General features: G+C 41.9%; 2 protein-coding genes across 2 annotated transcripts; both read right to left on the bottom strand.

Annotated features, from left to right (window-relative positions):
- Positions 1-302: 302 nt before the first annotated feature.
- Positions 303-2390, bottom strand: c2h19orf53 (chromosome 2 C19orf53 homolog). Its single transcript, XM_061050134.1, has 3 exons — positions 2203-2390; positions 972-1027; positions 303-847 (listed from the first exon to the last, which is right to left on the bottom strand). Exons 1-3 carry the CDS (start codon positions 2288-2290, stop codon positions 701-703), a joined length of 291 nt encoding a protein of 96 aa, XP_060906117.1. The 5' UTR covers positions 2291-2390; the 3' UTR covers positions 303-700.
- A 622-nt stretch (positions 2391-3012) lies between these two features.
- mri1 (methylthioribose-1-phosphate isomerase 1) lies at positions 3013-15748 on the bottom strand. Its single transcript, XM_061050159.1, has 6 exons — positions 15239-15748; positions 14092-14315; positions 10802-10971; positions 10527-10703; positions 10210-10434; positions 3013-8656 (listed from the first exon to the last, which is right to left on the bottom strand). The coding sequence occupies exons 1-6, from the start codon at positions 15368-15370 to the stop codon at positions 8523-8525; spliced, it is 1062 nt and encodes a 353-aa protein (XP_060906142.1). The 5' UTR covers positions 15371-15748; the 3' UTR covers positions 3013-8522.
- Positions 15749-16115: the final 367 nt, after the last annotated feature.

The following is a 16115-nucleotide window of genomic DNA, read 5'->3' on the forward strand; positions in this document are numbered from 1 at the left end:
TTCTGTGTCTACTCTTCAAATGGACTATGTGATCGGATGTATTTTAATTGTTGTTAGTAGTTTGACACACTGCCGAAAGTTACTTTCACATTTGCGACACAACTTGTCACGTCGGCTCCTGACATCAGTGCGTGCCACATTACTTGAAGATGGGCTGATGTCCGTCGACAGGCCTGATATTGATGTTGAACGAATACACCGATACAGCCCTAGAATACTACACATCATAGCTTTTGAGAAAGTGGAATAAAACATTTTGTCTCCACATAAAAACAATTAGAAATGACACAAAACTCCAAAAAGGTAGTTTTTCATGTATTTGTTTTTAATCTGAATTTAACAACAAACAAAAAAACATCAGACACTCAACGAGGGTCAATACAGTTCTGCGTTGCCCCCCAATAGAGGTTTATGTTATTACAAAGGCCCATCTACAAATCACATCCAGAATGTCTGTTCATTTATTATATACAGATCCCTTTTCATTGAAAGACTGAAATTGGTACATATACAAGAAAGGTTTTAGCTATATTAATATGCTGACGTCAGCTAAAACATCAGGAATAAAAACAACTGGGGAGCTGGCATGACTCTTAAAACTGAGTCATGAGGTCAGTGAGACTCACTGAACCCATGAGTAAGCCCTTAAATTTAGCACATCCAGCCTCAGGCCTGAAGGTGTGCAGTTGTGCATCAGATGCTATTTGGAGCTGGTTCCTGGACGGGCTTCTCCCGGCTTGTCTTTACGTTCAGCCCCTTTGACCACACTCAGTGACTTGTGGAGGGATAAGCTTGCCTTGTGGGTCACCTCCTGCTCAATCTTGTTCCTGATGGCGACCTCTAAACCCTTTAAGGAGAAGAAGAGAAGGTCACATTTAACATAAGTAATCAGTTAAAGTCAGTATTTATAGATCAACATTCAAGAGCCGAGACTATTCAAACCCTGCTGTTGTCATTAAACGTTTCCTCACCTTCTTTAGCTTCTGTTGCTCAACAACTTGAGTCTTCTTAGGTGCAATGACCCTCCCTTTACAAAGGAAAGAAAAGAAAAATGTTACTTTTTGACTTGGAAAACAACATTGAACTGATGGTGGTACACGTTACAGATCCTTATTACAGAATTGATTTAAATTTTATAAGCGTGTTTGAGCAAAGAAAAAAAGAAAAGAAAGAAAAACAAAACCAATAGTCATTTAAAACATACTAAAATATACACAAGAAATGTAAACAGAAGAGGATATTATATAGATATATATACTCAAGATGCTGATGTTAATGTAACTGTAAAGGTATTGGAAGTGAACATTTTTAATAGGGCTGTCAGACACATTTTTATCAACAATAATGCACAAAATTTCAACATTTAATCACGGTTAATCTTATTTTTAATTGCATGTTGAAAATTCCATTATTTCACATTTAAAAAAATAATTTTTAATTGTTTACAGTCTTAAGCTGATAGCACTAAGACTTTCCGCTTTAATCAACCCTGCTTTTAAATATATATATATATATATATATATATATATTTTTTTTTTTTTTTTTTTAAGTCTGTGATAGGTGACAAGAAACTTTCAATGGATTCTTGTTCCTCATGCCCCTGGCTGCAGTCCTGAGAATTTTCAACAGATTTTACTGTATAGTTTAAAAAAAATGAAAGGAAAAATATTCTAATATTGCATTAAGACGCTTTGATATTTAAGTAATATTCAATATTTTATTTTAAAACATCTGTGACAGGTGACAAAGATCTTTCGATGGATTCTGGTTCCTCATGTCTGTGACTAGTAGTCATGAGAATTTTCAGCAGATTTTACTGTATAGTTTTAGAGATAATTAAAGGTAAGTTCTGCTCAGTTTTTGGTATAGACACGCATCATTGTTCAAGCTGACCGGAGTTTATCAACTACATAAACTGTATATTTAAACACTCGTTAGTATTTATGCCAAATGTAACAGGCCTACAAACTTTACAATAAGTACTGTCCAACGTGTGGAGCTGAAATGTAAACGTATATCATCAGATACATTTTTCCTGTTATCATGTTATCACTGCATGTTTCAGTAATCAAACAGGAGGCACAGCGTGGTCAGCTGTTTCCATGAGGCTCTCTCAATGTTCAACATATTGATGGATTAAAAATGGTTTCCAAACGTTTTCAGAAACTCGTCGGACAACGGGGTTAGTTCTTAGACACGTACCTCCTTTCCTCGGTCCTTTCTGTTTGTGTTGTTGGGATTTCTTGGCTCCTGGCCGCTCAGCTTTAAACTTTTTTGATCCTTGAGCCATTTTTGCTAAGCGGAAATACAAAAGCTTCTTCTTCTTCTTCTTCTTCTTCTTCTTTGAGGTTTATTGGCGATCGGCAAAGAACGACTTGTGCCCCCTCCGCCACCTACTGGTGTGGAGTGCGAATCACAATGTGAGTATTACATAAAGTCAAATGGCTCAACAAATGACCCTCCTTTATCGTTTTTTACGGAGACACTGAATTCCCCTAACAGTGAAAAAATAAACTAAAAAAATATTTTCATCTTGTGCGATCAAGATAATTATATTGTGCGCACAAGATATATATATATTTTTACATTTTGGGACTTCAGGGATCTGTACGTTTAAAAATCACAGGTTTGAAAATATATTTATCCACTATTGAAAACCTCACCAAAAAGAAATTGACAAAAACTGTCACATTATTTAAAATTGTATCCTCTGATACCCTCCGATTTAATATTGATATAAATTGTTATGTTATTTCCAATGTTTATATATTTGTAATACTGTACTACAGTGGACGTGTGTTTATAAAATATGAAATAAATGTAAAAGATGTACGTTTTTGTAACTTAATATTCATACATTTTACACAAACAAAATAATGTGTATTACTCTTTTGACACTTGGCACAGTTCTTGTTCTTCATTTTAAAGAGTGCTTCTCAGTCCTCTTTGTTGCTTTGCAGCCGTTAATAAACAGGCGAATGTGCTGCATTGAGTTGGAGACAGAAAATAAAACTCTTTTCATTGTGGTTTTATTTTTTAACTGTTTTGAGGTGGAAGAGAAAATCTTGTAATTCATGACTGCACTTTACAGCGTTATATTCATATACGTATATATAAAAAAATCCAGTTTTGACCTATTTCCACACCATGTTACAAAATAAACCCAGATCAAGTGATTATCAAGAACAACAATAACATACTTGCACTTAAAGAGGCCATCTGAACAACACTCCTTCCATGGTAATTGCAGGCCATAGTAATGATTGAGAGAATAATACACAAGCACCTGGTTTGGTTCATGAAATCAATGTGGGAAATTCATGGCAAGCAGCGCTGAGCTTTGGCACCAGACCATTAGTGTGTCGGGCGTCTCAAGGATGGGTTAGTTGAACATATTTTGAAATACAGTACTATATTGCTGCTGGTTCTAAAGCATGGAGTAAAAAACATTTTGTAATGCAGAAACAATTCAGCTGCAACCCAACAGAACGTACTCGCCTAAAACCTAGGCTACTTTTGGCGAACTTAAAGCACCACTGCCACAAATTATGACACATTGGATTTACAATACAAACAGAAGTGAGATGTGGAGAAATTTAATCCAGGTTTTTTTTTTTTTTTTGCCTGCCATCCGTCAATGTGTGCTGCTGTAGTCTTGCACGTTGAGTGCTCGTGATCATGCATTTCAGTGTTTGAGTCCGTGTAGGCTGACGGAGAGGTAGTGTGTATGGTTGAGGAGGCCTCCCCAGTGTGGTGTACTAATGGCCTAGTCACAAGGAATCACAATGCAATTAAATAAAACAACAAACCACAGCCAAACAGTTATAATCATGATGTACAGACAAAACTAAATCAAACTCGTACCTTTTGAGAATATAGAAAGAAATTAAATGTGGCGAGTCTGACGGCCACAAAAGTTGCTACATATGTCTGGAACAATGTCTAAACTTGCCCCCAAACACGTAAAGACTTAAGACTGTACAAAACAAAACAAAGAAAATTCTAATACATACAAGTGTCCTTTATGCTCGTGTGTAACCTAACAGCATCTTAGTGAGTCAAAGTTGAACGGGTGGGTAGAGGACAAACGGGGAGAAGAAGAAACACAAGAGAGAAGCAAGCTTATAATACAGCAGGATATGGATGATGATAGTATCGATACTGCAGTGGTTATTAAGGATATTTAGCTTTATTTAAAGGTGTTTTCACTGGACTGCTGTGTATTTCTGTCTATTTAGAAAAATGAAGGATAAAGGCCTACAAGGGCAGTGTGTGGGGTCAGAAGGGGGGGTAGTGGTCAGACCTCTGAACTCTGTCTCATCAAGCTCACTGAACAAAGAACAAAATAGTCGGCCATGATGATTACTCAATGTTATGTCGGCTTTGGCTGCCTGGATGTGATGTGTACATGAAATTTGAGACACCTAATCACTTATTTCCTCATTTAAAAGATCATGCCACTGTCCATTACTTTAACCATCTTCATGTTTCCTCAACAACCTGAGGGCCAGGTTAGAGACAGGTTGCTTTAAGGCTGTCAAACCTCTCTCGTATTAACTACTTTGTTGGTTTATGTGTCCCATGATGCGCCTTCAGATTCACCTGTTTGGAAAGCTAACATGAACCTTCAGCTGATGCACACTTGCTCACATCATACACAACGATCAGAAAGGTAGACGAGCATCAGTATACTAAAACATCATCAGGAGTTATCCAATGAGATTTTCACCACGTGTCTGTGAGCTTGTTGAGATCGTCGTCTGGCTACATCCCAGTGAGCACTAAACCGTGGTTGGAAAGTTGACATTTGACAACTGGCTTAAATCGATGATCAGACCCTGCTTTGTCTTAAAATGTTGATTATCTGTTCATTTAAGCATTGAATGTGTGATATAGAAGATGATTTTAGCGGAATTTCACCAAAACCTTTTGCACTGCTTGGTTCCCTTTACGCGGAGATAAACACAAAAATAAATAAAAAAGGCCTAACCCTCTCCCCGGGCTGTGTGAAGGTAACAAAACGGTTCAGAGACGACATGGAGGGACGTGTTAAACATGCTCACATAAAAAAAAGGAAAAAAAGAAGACGTGCAGGTACAGTGGCTAATAGTTCAGAAGGGATATCAGTGGCTGACGGTGGTAAGTGGTGGTGTTCTGACTCCGACCATCACGTCTTTATTTGGTTGGTGACTGTGATGCCCTGCACGTTTAATCAACGTCTTCAAAATAGTCGTTCAAAAAAGTTCACTTTGGAACGACTTTCCGATGGTGGCCATACTCGTTAAATGTTAAACATCTTTTCAATGGGGTCACCAGTGGCCTAGTGGTGAGTGTGCACACCCAATGTACGGAGGCTGAAGCTCTCCAAGCAAGGGGAACTGGGTTTGAATCTCGTGTGTCGTTCCCCCCCCTCTCTCTCAAACAGAAAATGCGCACTGGGATGTAATGAACCAGGGTGAAGAAATGAAGGACTGAGGCTGCTGCTGTCTCGCAAAATATAACCGGTGAGCTATACTGGTGCTGCACCTGTAAGGCAGTGAGCAGTGTTAACATTCAGAACAGCAAGAGAAGAGTGTTAAAGACAAGACTTCTGGATCCTCAAAGAACAAACTGGTTGTATGATCACTGGCCAGGTGATGAAACTACAGGAACCTAGTTTTTCACCTTTCACAGATAAAACCTGGGGGTGACATTTGACCCTGATCAGGAGTTCAATCTCTGTTTTTTTTAAACACTTTGTAACAGTCTACAGGTTTCAGGTAAATACTAAGTCGCTGTCTGGTTGTTTGAAAAATTAGGGCATCAAAAAAAGGGTTGTGATTATGATCTGTCAATGATGATTAGATTTTTAAATCAGTGAAAGGTGTTTGCATATTTACAACATCTGCACTATGGCCCTTGTCTGCCACCACCAAGAGAAGAAGAAGAAGAAGAAGAAGAAGAAGAGAGAAACGGTCTCAGCCAATAACTGAAGAGAAAATCCTTCATGTGATCCTAAAAGTAGTCTGATGGTCTGGAAGTCGGTGCGGAGGGAACACATTTGAGTTACGAGTCCAAACAGTCGAAACACATTCTGGTCAAAAGCACAAAAAGGCAGAAGTGACAGTGAGGTCTGTTCTGATCACGGCCCCTAACGAGAGCGTGTTCATCCCAGTTGAATATTACATTCTGATTGTTGGTTGATCTGGACTGCGAGTCACAAAGCTTTCTGCAGAAGGATATCGTGGATAAGAGCGCCACTTATCTTAAAGGAATAGTTCGTCCCAAAATAGAGACCTGAAGACATCTACTGCTCACCCGTGCATCAACGTTTTTTTCTTTTAAACGTCTGCGTGACCTTTGACCACATTTCAAACCACTGTCTCACAAAGATGAAGTTTGTGAAACAAACATCTGCATAACATCAACCCCGTGGCTCTTTAAACCTCCATGTATTTGACCTTTTCAATCACTTAGGGGGAAGCACAACAAACTATAAACAGAAAATTGACATATTACCGCCTTAAAGACTCGTTAAGGCGGACATGACAGCTGGCAGTTTCCTCTTTACACACCCTCCGGGCACAAACCAACATAACGCTTCGTTTGGAGTCATGTTTGAGCCCAACTGACGGATGAAAGTCAAACATCTACTCTCATTTCAGCTCTCTACTAAATCCTGAGGTTAGTGGCTCTTAAGTCACTAAATGCCTCCAACATGTTCACGAGTTAGTTTCTACCCTGTCGGCTGTTCGGTGCAGAGTGAGTATCATAACGTTTGTTTAAAAGCTGCCAGATATGTTATCAGCTGTGGGCTATACAACCAAAACAAAAAGCTTAAAGAAGCTAAAAGTGGAAACTTAAGAGTAGAGTGATAGTTCAGTTTGTCACATTACATGAAGTCGTTCATAGAAAAAGATTCCTGTTAGCTTGATCTGTGTTGTAGTGAAGCTGACGCCCTCTTCTGTTACAAGCAGAGTGCTTTAGCAAATAAAGATATATCAAGATATAACCATTGATTCAATATTCAAAAACCATTCAGTATATATCGGACATATGTTGGCGGTTATGTTGTGCGCCCCATGTACAGTTGCTGTGGGTTTGAATCCGACCGCGGCCCTTTTCTGCACGTCACCCCCCTCCCTCTCCTTCCAACACATCCTGTCTCTCTTCACCTGTCCTATCCAATAACGGCAAAAATGCCCCCAAAAATAACTTTAAACTCGACATATACGACGACAACTTTGTCTTTTTTTTTTTTTTTTACTTGCACAGATTTAAGAGAAGTCCAAACTGACATGCAAGTGAGCAGATAACCAAACGTTCATTTTGGGGTGAACTATTCCTTTAATAGTAATGTCTGTATTACAAGTGGAACAGCCAGTCAGACCTCTGAGCGCGCTCAAAAGCTGCTTTGGCAATGATGACACGTTTTCCTTTCCCCCCCCCCCCTAAGATTTGTTTTTTTTTTCTTTCCATTCTTACATCGTGTGCTGTGCAGTGTGGTGAATATATGTGTGTTGCTGAAATATGTAAAGTTATATTCATATGTTTATATAAGAATATTATGAGAATACAAGTGTGGCATGATACATTTAAACTGCACATAGCTAGGTGCAAACAAGGACACAAACACGGCTGGGTACCGTCGTAGGCTTCAGCTGAGTGAAGAGGACTGATCAATAAATTCCACTTGTTGGAGTTTTTTTGTCACTTAGGGTGAAACATGAGAGTGAAGTACGATTCATCACGGCACTGAACATTTCTGATCGAGAAAAATCTATGCGCTACAAATTTGGATTACTCCTCCAAGAAAGGTTTCTACACGTCATGAAAGAAATTAAATGTTAATATAACATTTTTGGATATCAACTTTAATTTGAAATAACCAACATTTTTGGTTGAAATAGCGGTTCCTTTGACTAGCAGGGGGTAACCTTTCTACATATGTACACACTACCAGCAAGGACATTTATATTTACAAGTCGGTAGCAGCAGCATTCAATAAATCACGGCTGATAGAAATCACTACTTGGAAATTATAAGTAAAAAACATCAGTCGTGCCACTTTTTTGGACGTTTTTGTATCTATAGCTGAAGAGGCCATAAAAGTCACCTCGGTTTGGATTCATAAAAATTGAGCGCCAAATCGAATTTATGGGATTCATACCAGCTGAGCACTTATCCTTGTCGCAGTAGCCGTTAAGACGGAGAAAATTAAAGACAGAATGGAAAACTTAGGTGAAATGTGAATCATGAAATAATAAGAGGGGCATCAAAGAAAGGGGAGACTGCACATGTCGACTCCCTGCAGTGAATGCGCGTGTGTGTGTGTGTGTGTGTGTGTGTGTGAGCGACAGACTGAAGAATATATGTTCTTCTGCGTGCACCACTGACATGAAACAGTGACTGTGCGGTGACACAGATTTAAATAAAGCACAACCTTGTCTGCGAGTGTGTTCTGTAATGTAGTGAGTGTCTTCGAGGTGTGTGACATTAAGGTGCAGTGGCGCACACGGACCAGCAGGAGGGGCTGAGTGGCTTTAGAGGGCAGTGAGGCGGCCGGTTAGTGCTGCTTGGAGCTCCGAGGGGAGGAAGACCCCCAGCTCTGTGATGATGCCTCCTGTGATGAGCTGGTGAGGGGTCACATCGAAGGCCGGGTTCCACACCTCGATACCTGGAGGAAACAGTGGAGAGTGAGTGAAATGGTTAAAGAGTAAGGCTTTAATGGCACAGCCTTTTATTTCAACAATCTATACATCCATCAAGCTATTCATTTGGTTCATAAATGATGTGATGTGATGTGTGATGTGTTAACCTTTGAATTTAACCGTAACAGTGACTTGAGGATTTTTAATTTCATGGTTTATCAGTTACTGTAAAATCCAGAATATAAGTCACACCAGTATATACGGTTCTGAAGGTCTCTGAGAGAGAAAAGTTTAAACCGTCTTTCTGTTTGACGATTTCTATTGTGTTCAGCAAAGTCTACAACGAGCAGTTTCTGCGCAGCTGTGTCGCTTTTTTAGTTCAGTCTGTTTTCACTTTGTGGAGTTTGCACTCCTACAGTACGGTAGCTGAGCTCTCAGCCTGCAGGCAAAGATGTTAAGCATCCTAGCTTGTGAGCTCTCTGCCCGACGCCGCTGGTCACTCTTTAACTTTAATATAGGACTATTTCAATCAAAAGAGCACTCGACAGAACAATACACCACCATGTTCTGTAAATGGATGATTATGACCTCACGAGGGAGAAAAGATGTGGAAAAAGTAGCGCTGCCAGCCTGGTCTGTGTCGCTGTCTTTCCCAGCACAGCGTGCAATCAGCTTTCAATACACAATCAATGGGGACATATTTTAAATGATAGTGGCGGAGCTACTGAAAACGTTCTATATCATCCGCGCACACTGGAAGTCCTCATGTCTGATATTTTGTATTGGTTGGTTTTTGGAAACAAAACATCTATGGCACGCGGACACAAGATGTATGAAACTTCGGCCAAACAGGTTATACCTGTTGGCAAAAACCTTTTCATTCCTTTGGTTGGTTTTTCGAAAAACATGAAAACACAAATGATATAAATGTAGTTTTGTACTCTTCCTATGTGGAGGGCAGAGAAGAGTACCTAAAGAAAGTTAAAGAGAGAGGGAGAGGCGATGTACAAGCACACACTCTGCTCTCCAGAGGCCAGCGACCTCATTAAACGACTGTGCTTTTAATTACTGTGATGTCACCGAGCACCTCTCTGCTCTGGTCACATCATTAGAGATCAAATGACTCAATTCAGCTCTAACAAACTCAACTAACGCACACAACGTCCCCTCGAGAGCTTGTAGACATCGACCCATGGGTCTGGAAAGGCTCACAAGGGTCTTGATGTAAGAGCAAAGTTAAGTGCAAAGTGATCAGGGACATTTTTTTTTTTTTAAAACCCCATCCTGATCACATTCTGCAGACTATCTCGAGGGACTTCTCCACTGTTCACAGGATTTCAATTATATAAACAATGGCAGGGGGCACTGATACTCTTAGCTCTTCTCTCTGGCACTTGCGCTGCATGTGACGTCAATAAAACTCGGTTAGGGTCCAGTACTTGGAGCTTAGGGCAGACACTGGAACTGGGCCAGGCTTATCTGTCTCTCAAAGCCTCAAATGTTTTCTTACTGCTCTGAGTCCTCCACTGAACGGCTTCTGACTTTTCTCATCTCATTCTCAACTTCCCACAATTCTTACCCGGGGCCGCAATTGGGACTCCGTTTATGCTGGTGAGTTCTTCAGGGGGGCGCACTTCAATGATGATGTCCCTGCCGCTCTCCAGGCTCAGGTCACACGACGTACTGGGTGCGGCCACATAGAAGGGAATACCATGGTGCTTTGCAGCTATGGCCAGCTGGTATGTGCCCACCTTGTTGGCGGTGTCTCCGTTGGCAACCACCCTGTCTGCACCCACCACCACAGCTGAGAGGGCGAATACAACAAGACGGGGAGTAAGTGCAAAGACAAGAGGAAAGTTTGGTTAAAGAAACGTGATACCACACACAAACACAAACCTGTTATGTCCATTTCTCTCATGGTGAGGGCTGCCATGCTGTCTGTAATTAGTGTAGCGGGGATTCCCTCTGCTACCGCCTCATACGCCGTCAGTCTGGATCCCTGGTTGTACGGCCTGGTCTCCGTGCAGTACACGCGCTTCAGCCTGCTCAGCGCGTGGAGGCTTCGCACCACACCTTCACACAAACAGAGTCATTAAGACACTTCAAGTGCAATAATAAATATTTTAACATCTCTCCCTTTTCTCATTCACACCCGCTGCTCCAAGTCTCACCCAGTGCGGTCCCGTATCCAGCTGTGGCCAGAGAGCCAGTGTTGCAATGTGTGAGGATTGTCACAGAGTCCCTCGGGACGCCAGACAGGATGTGCTGGGCGCCATAGTTACCGATCTTCCTGTTGTCATTGACGTCACGCTCCAGCATGTCTTCAATCCAGGCAATTACACTGTAGGAGGGGGGCCAAAAGAGGTGGGAATTGAGAAAAGGCTCCGTCTGCCACTGTGGACTTAATGTGTCCATCAAGTCTGGAGTGACAATATGCTGCATGTTTAACTCTGTGTCTCTCTGTAGGTCTTTACCCTCCACTGTGGCTGTCTCACATTTTTGTCCTCATCTTCCCCAACAACTTCAAATTAATCCAATGTTCCTGCTCCATGGACGAGATTACTGCAGCCACTCGTGTGTTTTTCAGTCCTGTGTTTCATATTCACATCACTACTGATTGACAACATCTGTCCCAACATGTGTCAAGTCGAAATACATGTGCACTCGCAGCACAAGCTTATCCTTAGGAACATACAAAGAAAGGCACACTCTGTGGTACTTCCTGTACCACGGTGAAGCATAATTAACTCAGAACAGAGAACATAACCCATCCACTGCACTGTGATTTTTATCTCCACAGATTCATTACCAAGCACTTCAAATGCTGCAAAAGAAGGAAAGGGAAGTTCCCAACAGTTTGAATCACCCAAAACATCAAGACTTGATTCAACTTTCTCTCTTCTGATACCAGTTCTGACCTCTCAAACCAGGGCCAGTCAGCTGGTATCAATTACCTCTGGCTTCTCTTTCCAACAGAATTAATAAAACTCTCTTTGTAGAACGGATCTGAATCATTACGATGTGAGTTGAAAAGAGGGCAGGAACTGCTGTGCTTGATGTCAGGTGCTGCGATGACGACAGAAACACTTTTATGACACCTACAATCAAGCTGTACACACTGATGTCTGTTCATTTTGCAGATACCAGACCCCTTAATTAAATCATTACCTGAGCCCATACATCAGTCCGACATAGAGACCCTTTTACTGTTAGTAAACAATGTGATGCATTTTGGTGGGCGGGGCTTAGCTGGAAGCAAAACATTCCTCCAGAGAGATGTTAACAGACGTTAGTCAACCATAACTAGCAAGTTGTTTTCGGTTTCTTTTCGACAAAGAAGGTAGAAAACACGGCTCTCTCGGGATATGTTAGGTCACTTACCCAAAGGGACCGAGAGAGTTACTTTAAAAAGTTAACACGGACAAACCCGACCTGGACGCTGTCACTCAATAGAAGGACGATTTGACAGGAGTGGTGGGACATTTACACATACCTGTTAATGTGCTGCCAACGTTGAATGAATGGTTCCAGAACAAGAGCAACTTAACGCCTCATTTTTCATCAAAACTAACGTAACACCTCACATCTGGGGCGCTGGATAGCCTAGCAGTTATATAGTATCCCGCGCCACATGAAAAAAGGGCAAGAGGGCGGCTGCTGCGGTTCAACTCGGACACTCAGCTCTTTGCTGCATATCGTTCCCCACTCTCTCCCCACTTTACTACACTAAGACCGGTCCTCCTCTATAGGAAAGACATACAAGCCCCCCCCAAAAAAACAACACGTGTAAGGTTTTTCTTTTTCCCACTGATTGTGAACCTCACACATGAATTAAACCATTAAGACAAGTATAGTACACACAGGCCTCCTAATTCTCACCCTTCATGTGGCCTGCTAACTTTCACAACTTTTTGCAAACAGACACCTGCAGCTGCTGTTGAATCAGGATGTGCTACAGCAGCAGCAAACTAGGAATGCAAAGAAAAGCATGTGTTCAGATGATTTCATCTCTTACCACTCAATGTCAAAACAACTATATCAGCACAAGCAACTCATTCATTTAGTGCTTCATGGTGGAATATTGTGTGCCTTTAAGACGCCCTGCAGAGTTTTCTGTAAAAACACACAAAGTGTCCGTTTGACTAAACACACCGTGTGGCTTCACAAATGTTTTTCAAATGCAAATGTGTTTTCTAAACACATAAAAACACATGCTTTTCAGGTTTTCATTTACACTTGCTTACTTGTAACAATGTTTACTTTACAGTAAGCATTGTTTACTTACGAACAGACTTCCTTTAACTGATCTTTGCACGAGCTGCTACCAGCAGATCATATCTATGTGAAACCTTTGGGAGGAATGGGACCAAAATGTAAAACAACACGGCCAATCAACAATCAACAGCACTAGCAGGTATCACAAACTCAGAAGGATGCTTTTAACGGAAGTATATGCTGGAGCCATTTAATTGAACATATCCAAGCAAATCAAAATAAGAGAAAAGGCTAACATTAAACCACCGAGGGAACCAAAGAACTAAATAGAAACAGGCCCAGGAGCAAAAATATTTATTCCCATGCATCACTTTAATGAAGGTGGATAAGACCCTGCTTAGTGTACTGATCTTACTCTGTTACTTCTCTTGTATTATCCACATTTTTACCACTTTGAGATATGTTGAGAATTGCGATACAACATATTGCGATTCACTTTTTTAGCTGCATAATATGTCCATAAAATTAAACTAAATCAAAAACTGTTCATTGTCTATTCATTTCACTTCAATTTTATTATTCCTACACAATCCATCGCTCAGACTGAGCAAGACTGTGATAATAAAGTCAAAGCCTGTCAACGGCTGCACGCTCCTCACAATCTGCGCTGTTGGTATTTCAGCCTCATCAAACTGAACTGAACACAAACATGTATGGACATCTGTATAACTGCAAAAAATGTTTTAACTGTGCAGCCCCTTCAGCAATTAAAATTTAAAAAAGCATATTTGCTATTTATATACCGGTAATAAAAATGTTGATACTTTGCGGCCATGAATCGATATATCATCGCGGAAAATATTGTGAAACTTTGCTGTATCGAATTTCCCCAACACCTCTTCTTGTTAAACCTTTATTATTTTGTTTTAATGACAGTTTCTTTGAATTTCACCCCCATCCACTTCAATCTGTGTAATAAACTTTAGAATGATGTATTTTTTTTTATTTTTACTTATATTTGACGCTCTTTTGAGTGAACCTTTTGTACTGTAATGCTGGAGCAACTTGAAGGATTAAGAAAGTTTGATCTTTCCTTGTCTTATTTTTATCTTATCCTCATTTTAAAAAAATAAATGAAGGGAAAGATCCACATCTTCTTCTCTGCCTGTGCACACTGACCCTGAAGAGAAGCCCTCCTAAGTGGTTTTAATGTCAGCGTGAAGAATGGTTCCTCTAACCAGCCCACCTTTCTCTCAGCTGCTCCGAGTTCTTCTCCATGCTCTCGTTCTCCGCAAACTCCATCAGCTCACGGGCGGCGCGGCCCATGTTGACTGCAGTGGGTCGGGCTGAAGTCAGATGACATAGAGACTCCCTGATGAAGGTCACAGGGTCGTCACCCCCGGCACCTGCCCGCAACTCCACAGCCAGGCTGAGGCAGCCGACGATGGCGATGGCGGGGGCGCCCCGTACCTGGACAACAGGGGAAGAGGAAAAGTGAGCATCACACTGTGGTCCTGATTCTGTGGTTTCTAACCTACCACAGCTGTATCATAGTTTCATGAAGAACCCCCCACATCCACTGCAGTTAGAAAGTGGGTGACTCCTGAGCTAAAGATGTCAAGGCAGCTTCCCGTAAAAAAATATATATTTTAGTCTTGTAGTGATTTCTTGCTCTGCCATTAGACTCCTATCATGACATCACCCTCCCTATGTATGGTACATTCCTCCTCTCTGACACACACACACACACAGAAACACACACAGGATCAAAGTGGAGCTGCTCTGTGTGTGGAACAAGGAAGACAAAAGAGTGAAATATCTGCTCTACCCTAAAAAAGTGAACATCTGAAAATGTTCCCAGCTGAACTTGAACAACATGTAACTCTGAACACCTCTCTCTGTCAGTGATTCAGGGTTTGGAGGGACAAATGAGCCGGAGGTGTCACTGAGTGCAGCAAGACCGAAACGCGAACAAAAAAAAAAAAAAAAAAAAAAAAAGCCCTGGCAAAGGTCATTAATAATTCATCAATAATCTCTCCCAAAGAAAGGAGGGGGGGGGGGTGCATATTTCATGGGTGGGTTGCTGTGTGAGGATACAGTTTGTCGCGCTTTCACATGGAAATGTGAAAAACGAAATAAAAGGATTTGCTTTAGGAGGGTAAAGACGATCGGGGGTGCTCTGGGTGCATCCAAAACAAAAATACAGGCCGACAGCGGGAGCACGGCAGCGAGCATATGGCAACACATGCGTGCAGCGGCTGGAGCACAAAAGATCCGACAAAAAAAAAACACACACACACATACACACACAAGCACGACGGGAATAAAATGCAGGAGAGATGGGCATGCAGGTTCGGCTTCGAGGTGGGAGTGAGAGGAGAGGGATTCGTTACCTTCATGGACTTGATGGCCTCGTAAGCGTCCTGCACCGAGAGGATCTCATCGTAAACGGTCTGGTGTGGCAGCAGCAGCTGGTTCAGGATCTGCAGAGCCCCGGCCCGGTAGCGGATCGCTTCCAGCGTCATGACCGAACAGCGAGGCGGGATAGCGGGGAAAGAAATAACACGGCACACGCACTCACTCACTCGCACTGTCCGCCCTCACACACTTTCACACACACACACTCACACACAAACACACTCCCCCCTCTCGAGACACGTTGAAGTGACCGCGGCCTGGCTGTCGGCAGTCCCGGGAACCGTCGGAGAGAGATGGAGGAAACGTGCTGCAGGAGCAGGAGGAGGCGGAGGTGCGGATGGAGTAAAGGGAGGAGAGGCTCTGCCGTGCTGTATGGGAGGATAGAAGGTGGAGAGGAGTGAGAGAAGGGCTGGAAACCTTCACACACTGACAGACAAGCAAAGGAGGCAGACACGGAACCACGTGTTCAGCCGAGCAGGAAGCCCTCGCCTCTGTGACCACGCCCACCAAAGTCTCGCGGGTTGTCCAATTTTTTCTCTTTCCAAGACTCCCCTCTTCTCTATCTTTCTCTTGGCACCATCCCCCCTCTCATCCTTTCCCCCTTTGTCAGGGGGAAATTTCCCATTCAAATACGTTATTAGCATACCACCAAAGCCCCAAACACCCCCTCCTACATCAGCGAGCATTGTCTGAAGAAAGTTGGGTCTATTTCTGTCTTACATTTTATCATGTGAACCCCCTTGTCTCTCACTAGCTCTACTTCCTCCAACATAACCCACACATTAGAAATAATAAAGAATGGAAATAGAAACTGATTTTTCAGTTTTTTAAAACCCACTGAGTAGAAGAATA

The sequence above is a fragment of the Labrus mixtus genome, chromosome 2 (genome assembly GCF_963584025.1).
Source record: "Labrus mixtus chromosome 2, fLabMix1.1, whole genome shotgun sequence".
In the NCBI taxonomy this organism is placed as follows: domain Eukaryota; kingdom Metazoa; phylum Chordata; class Actinopteri; order Labriformes; family Labridae; genus Labrus; species Labrus mixtus.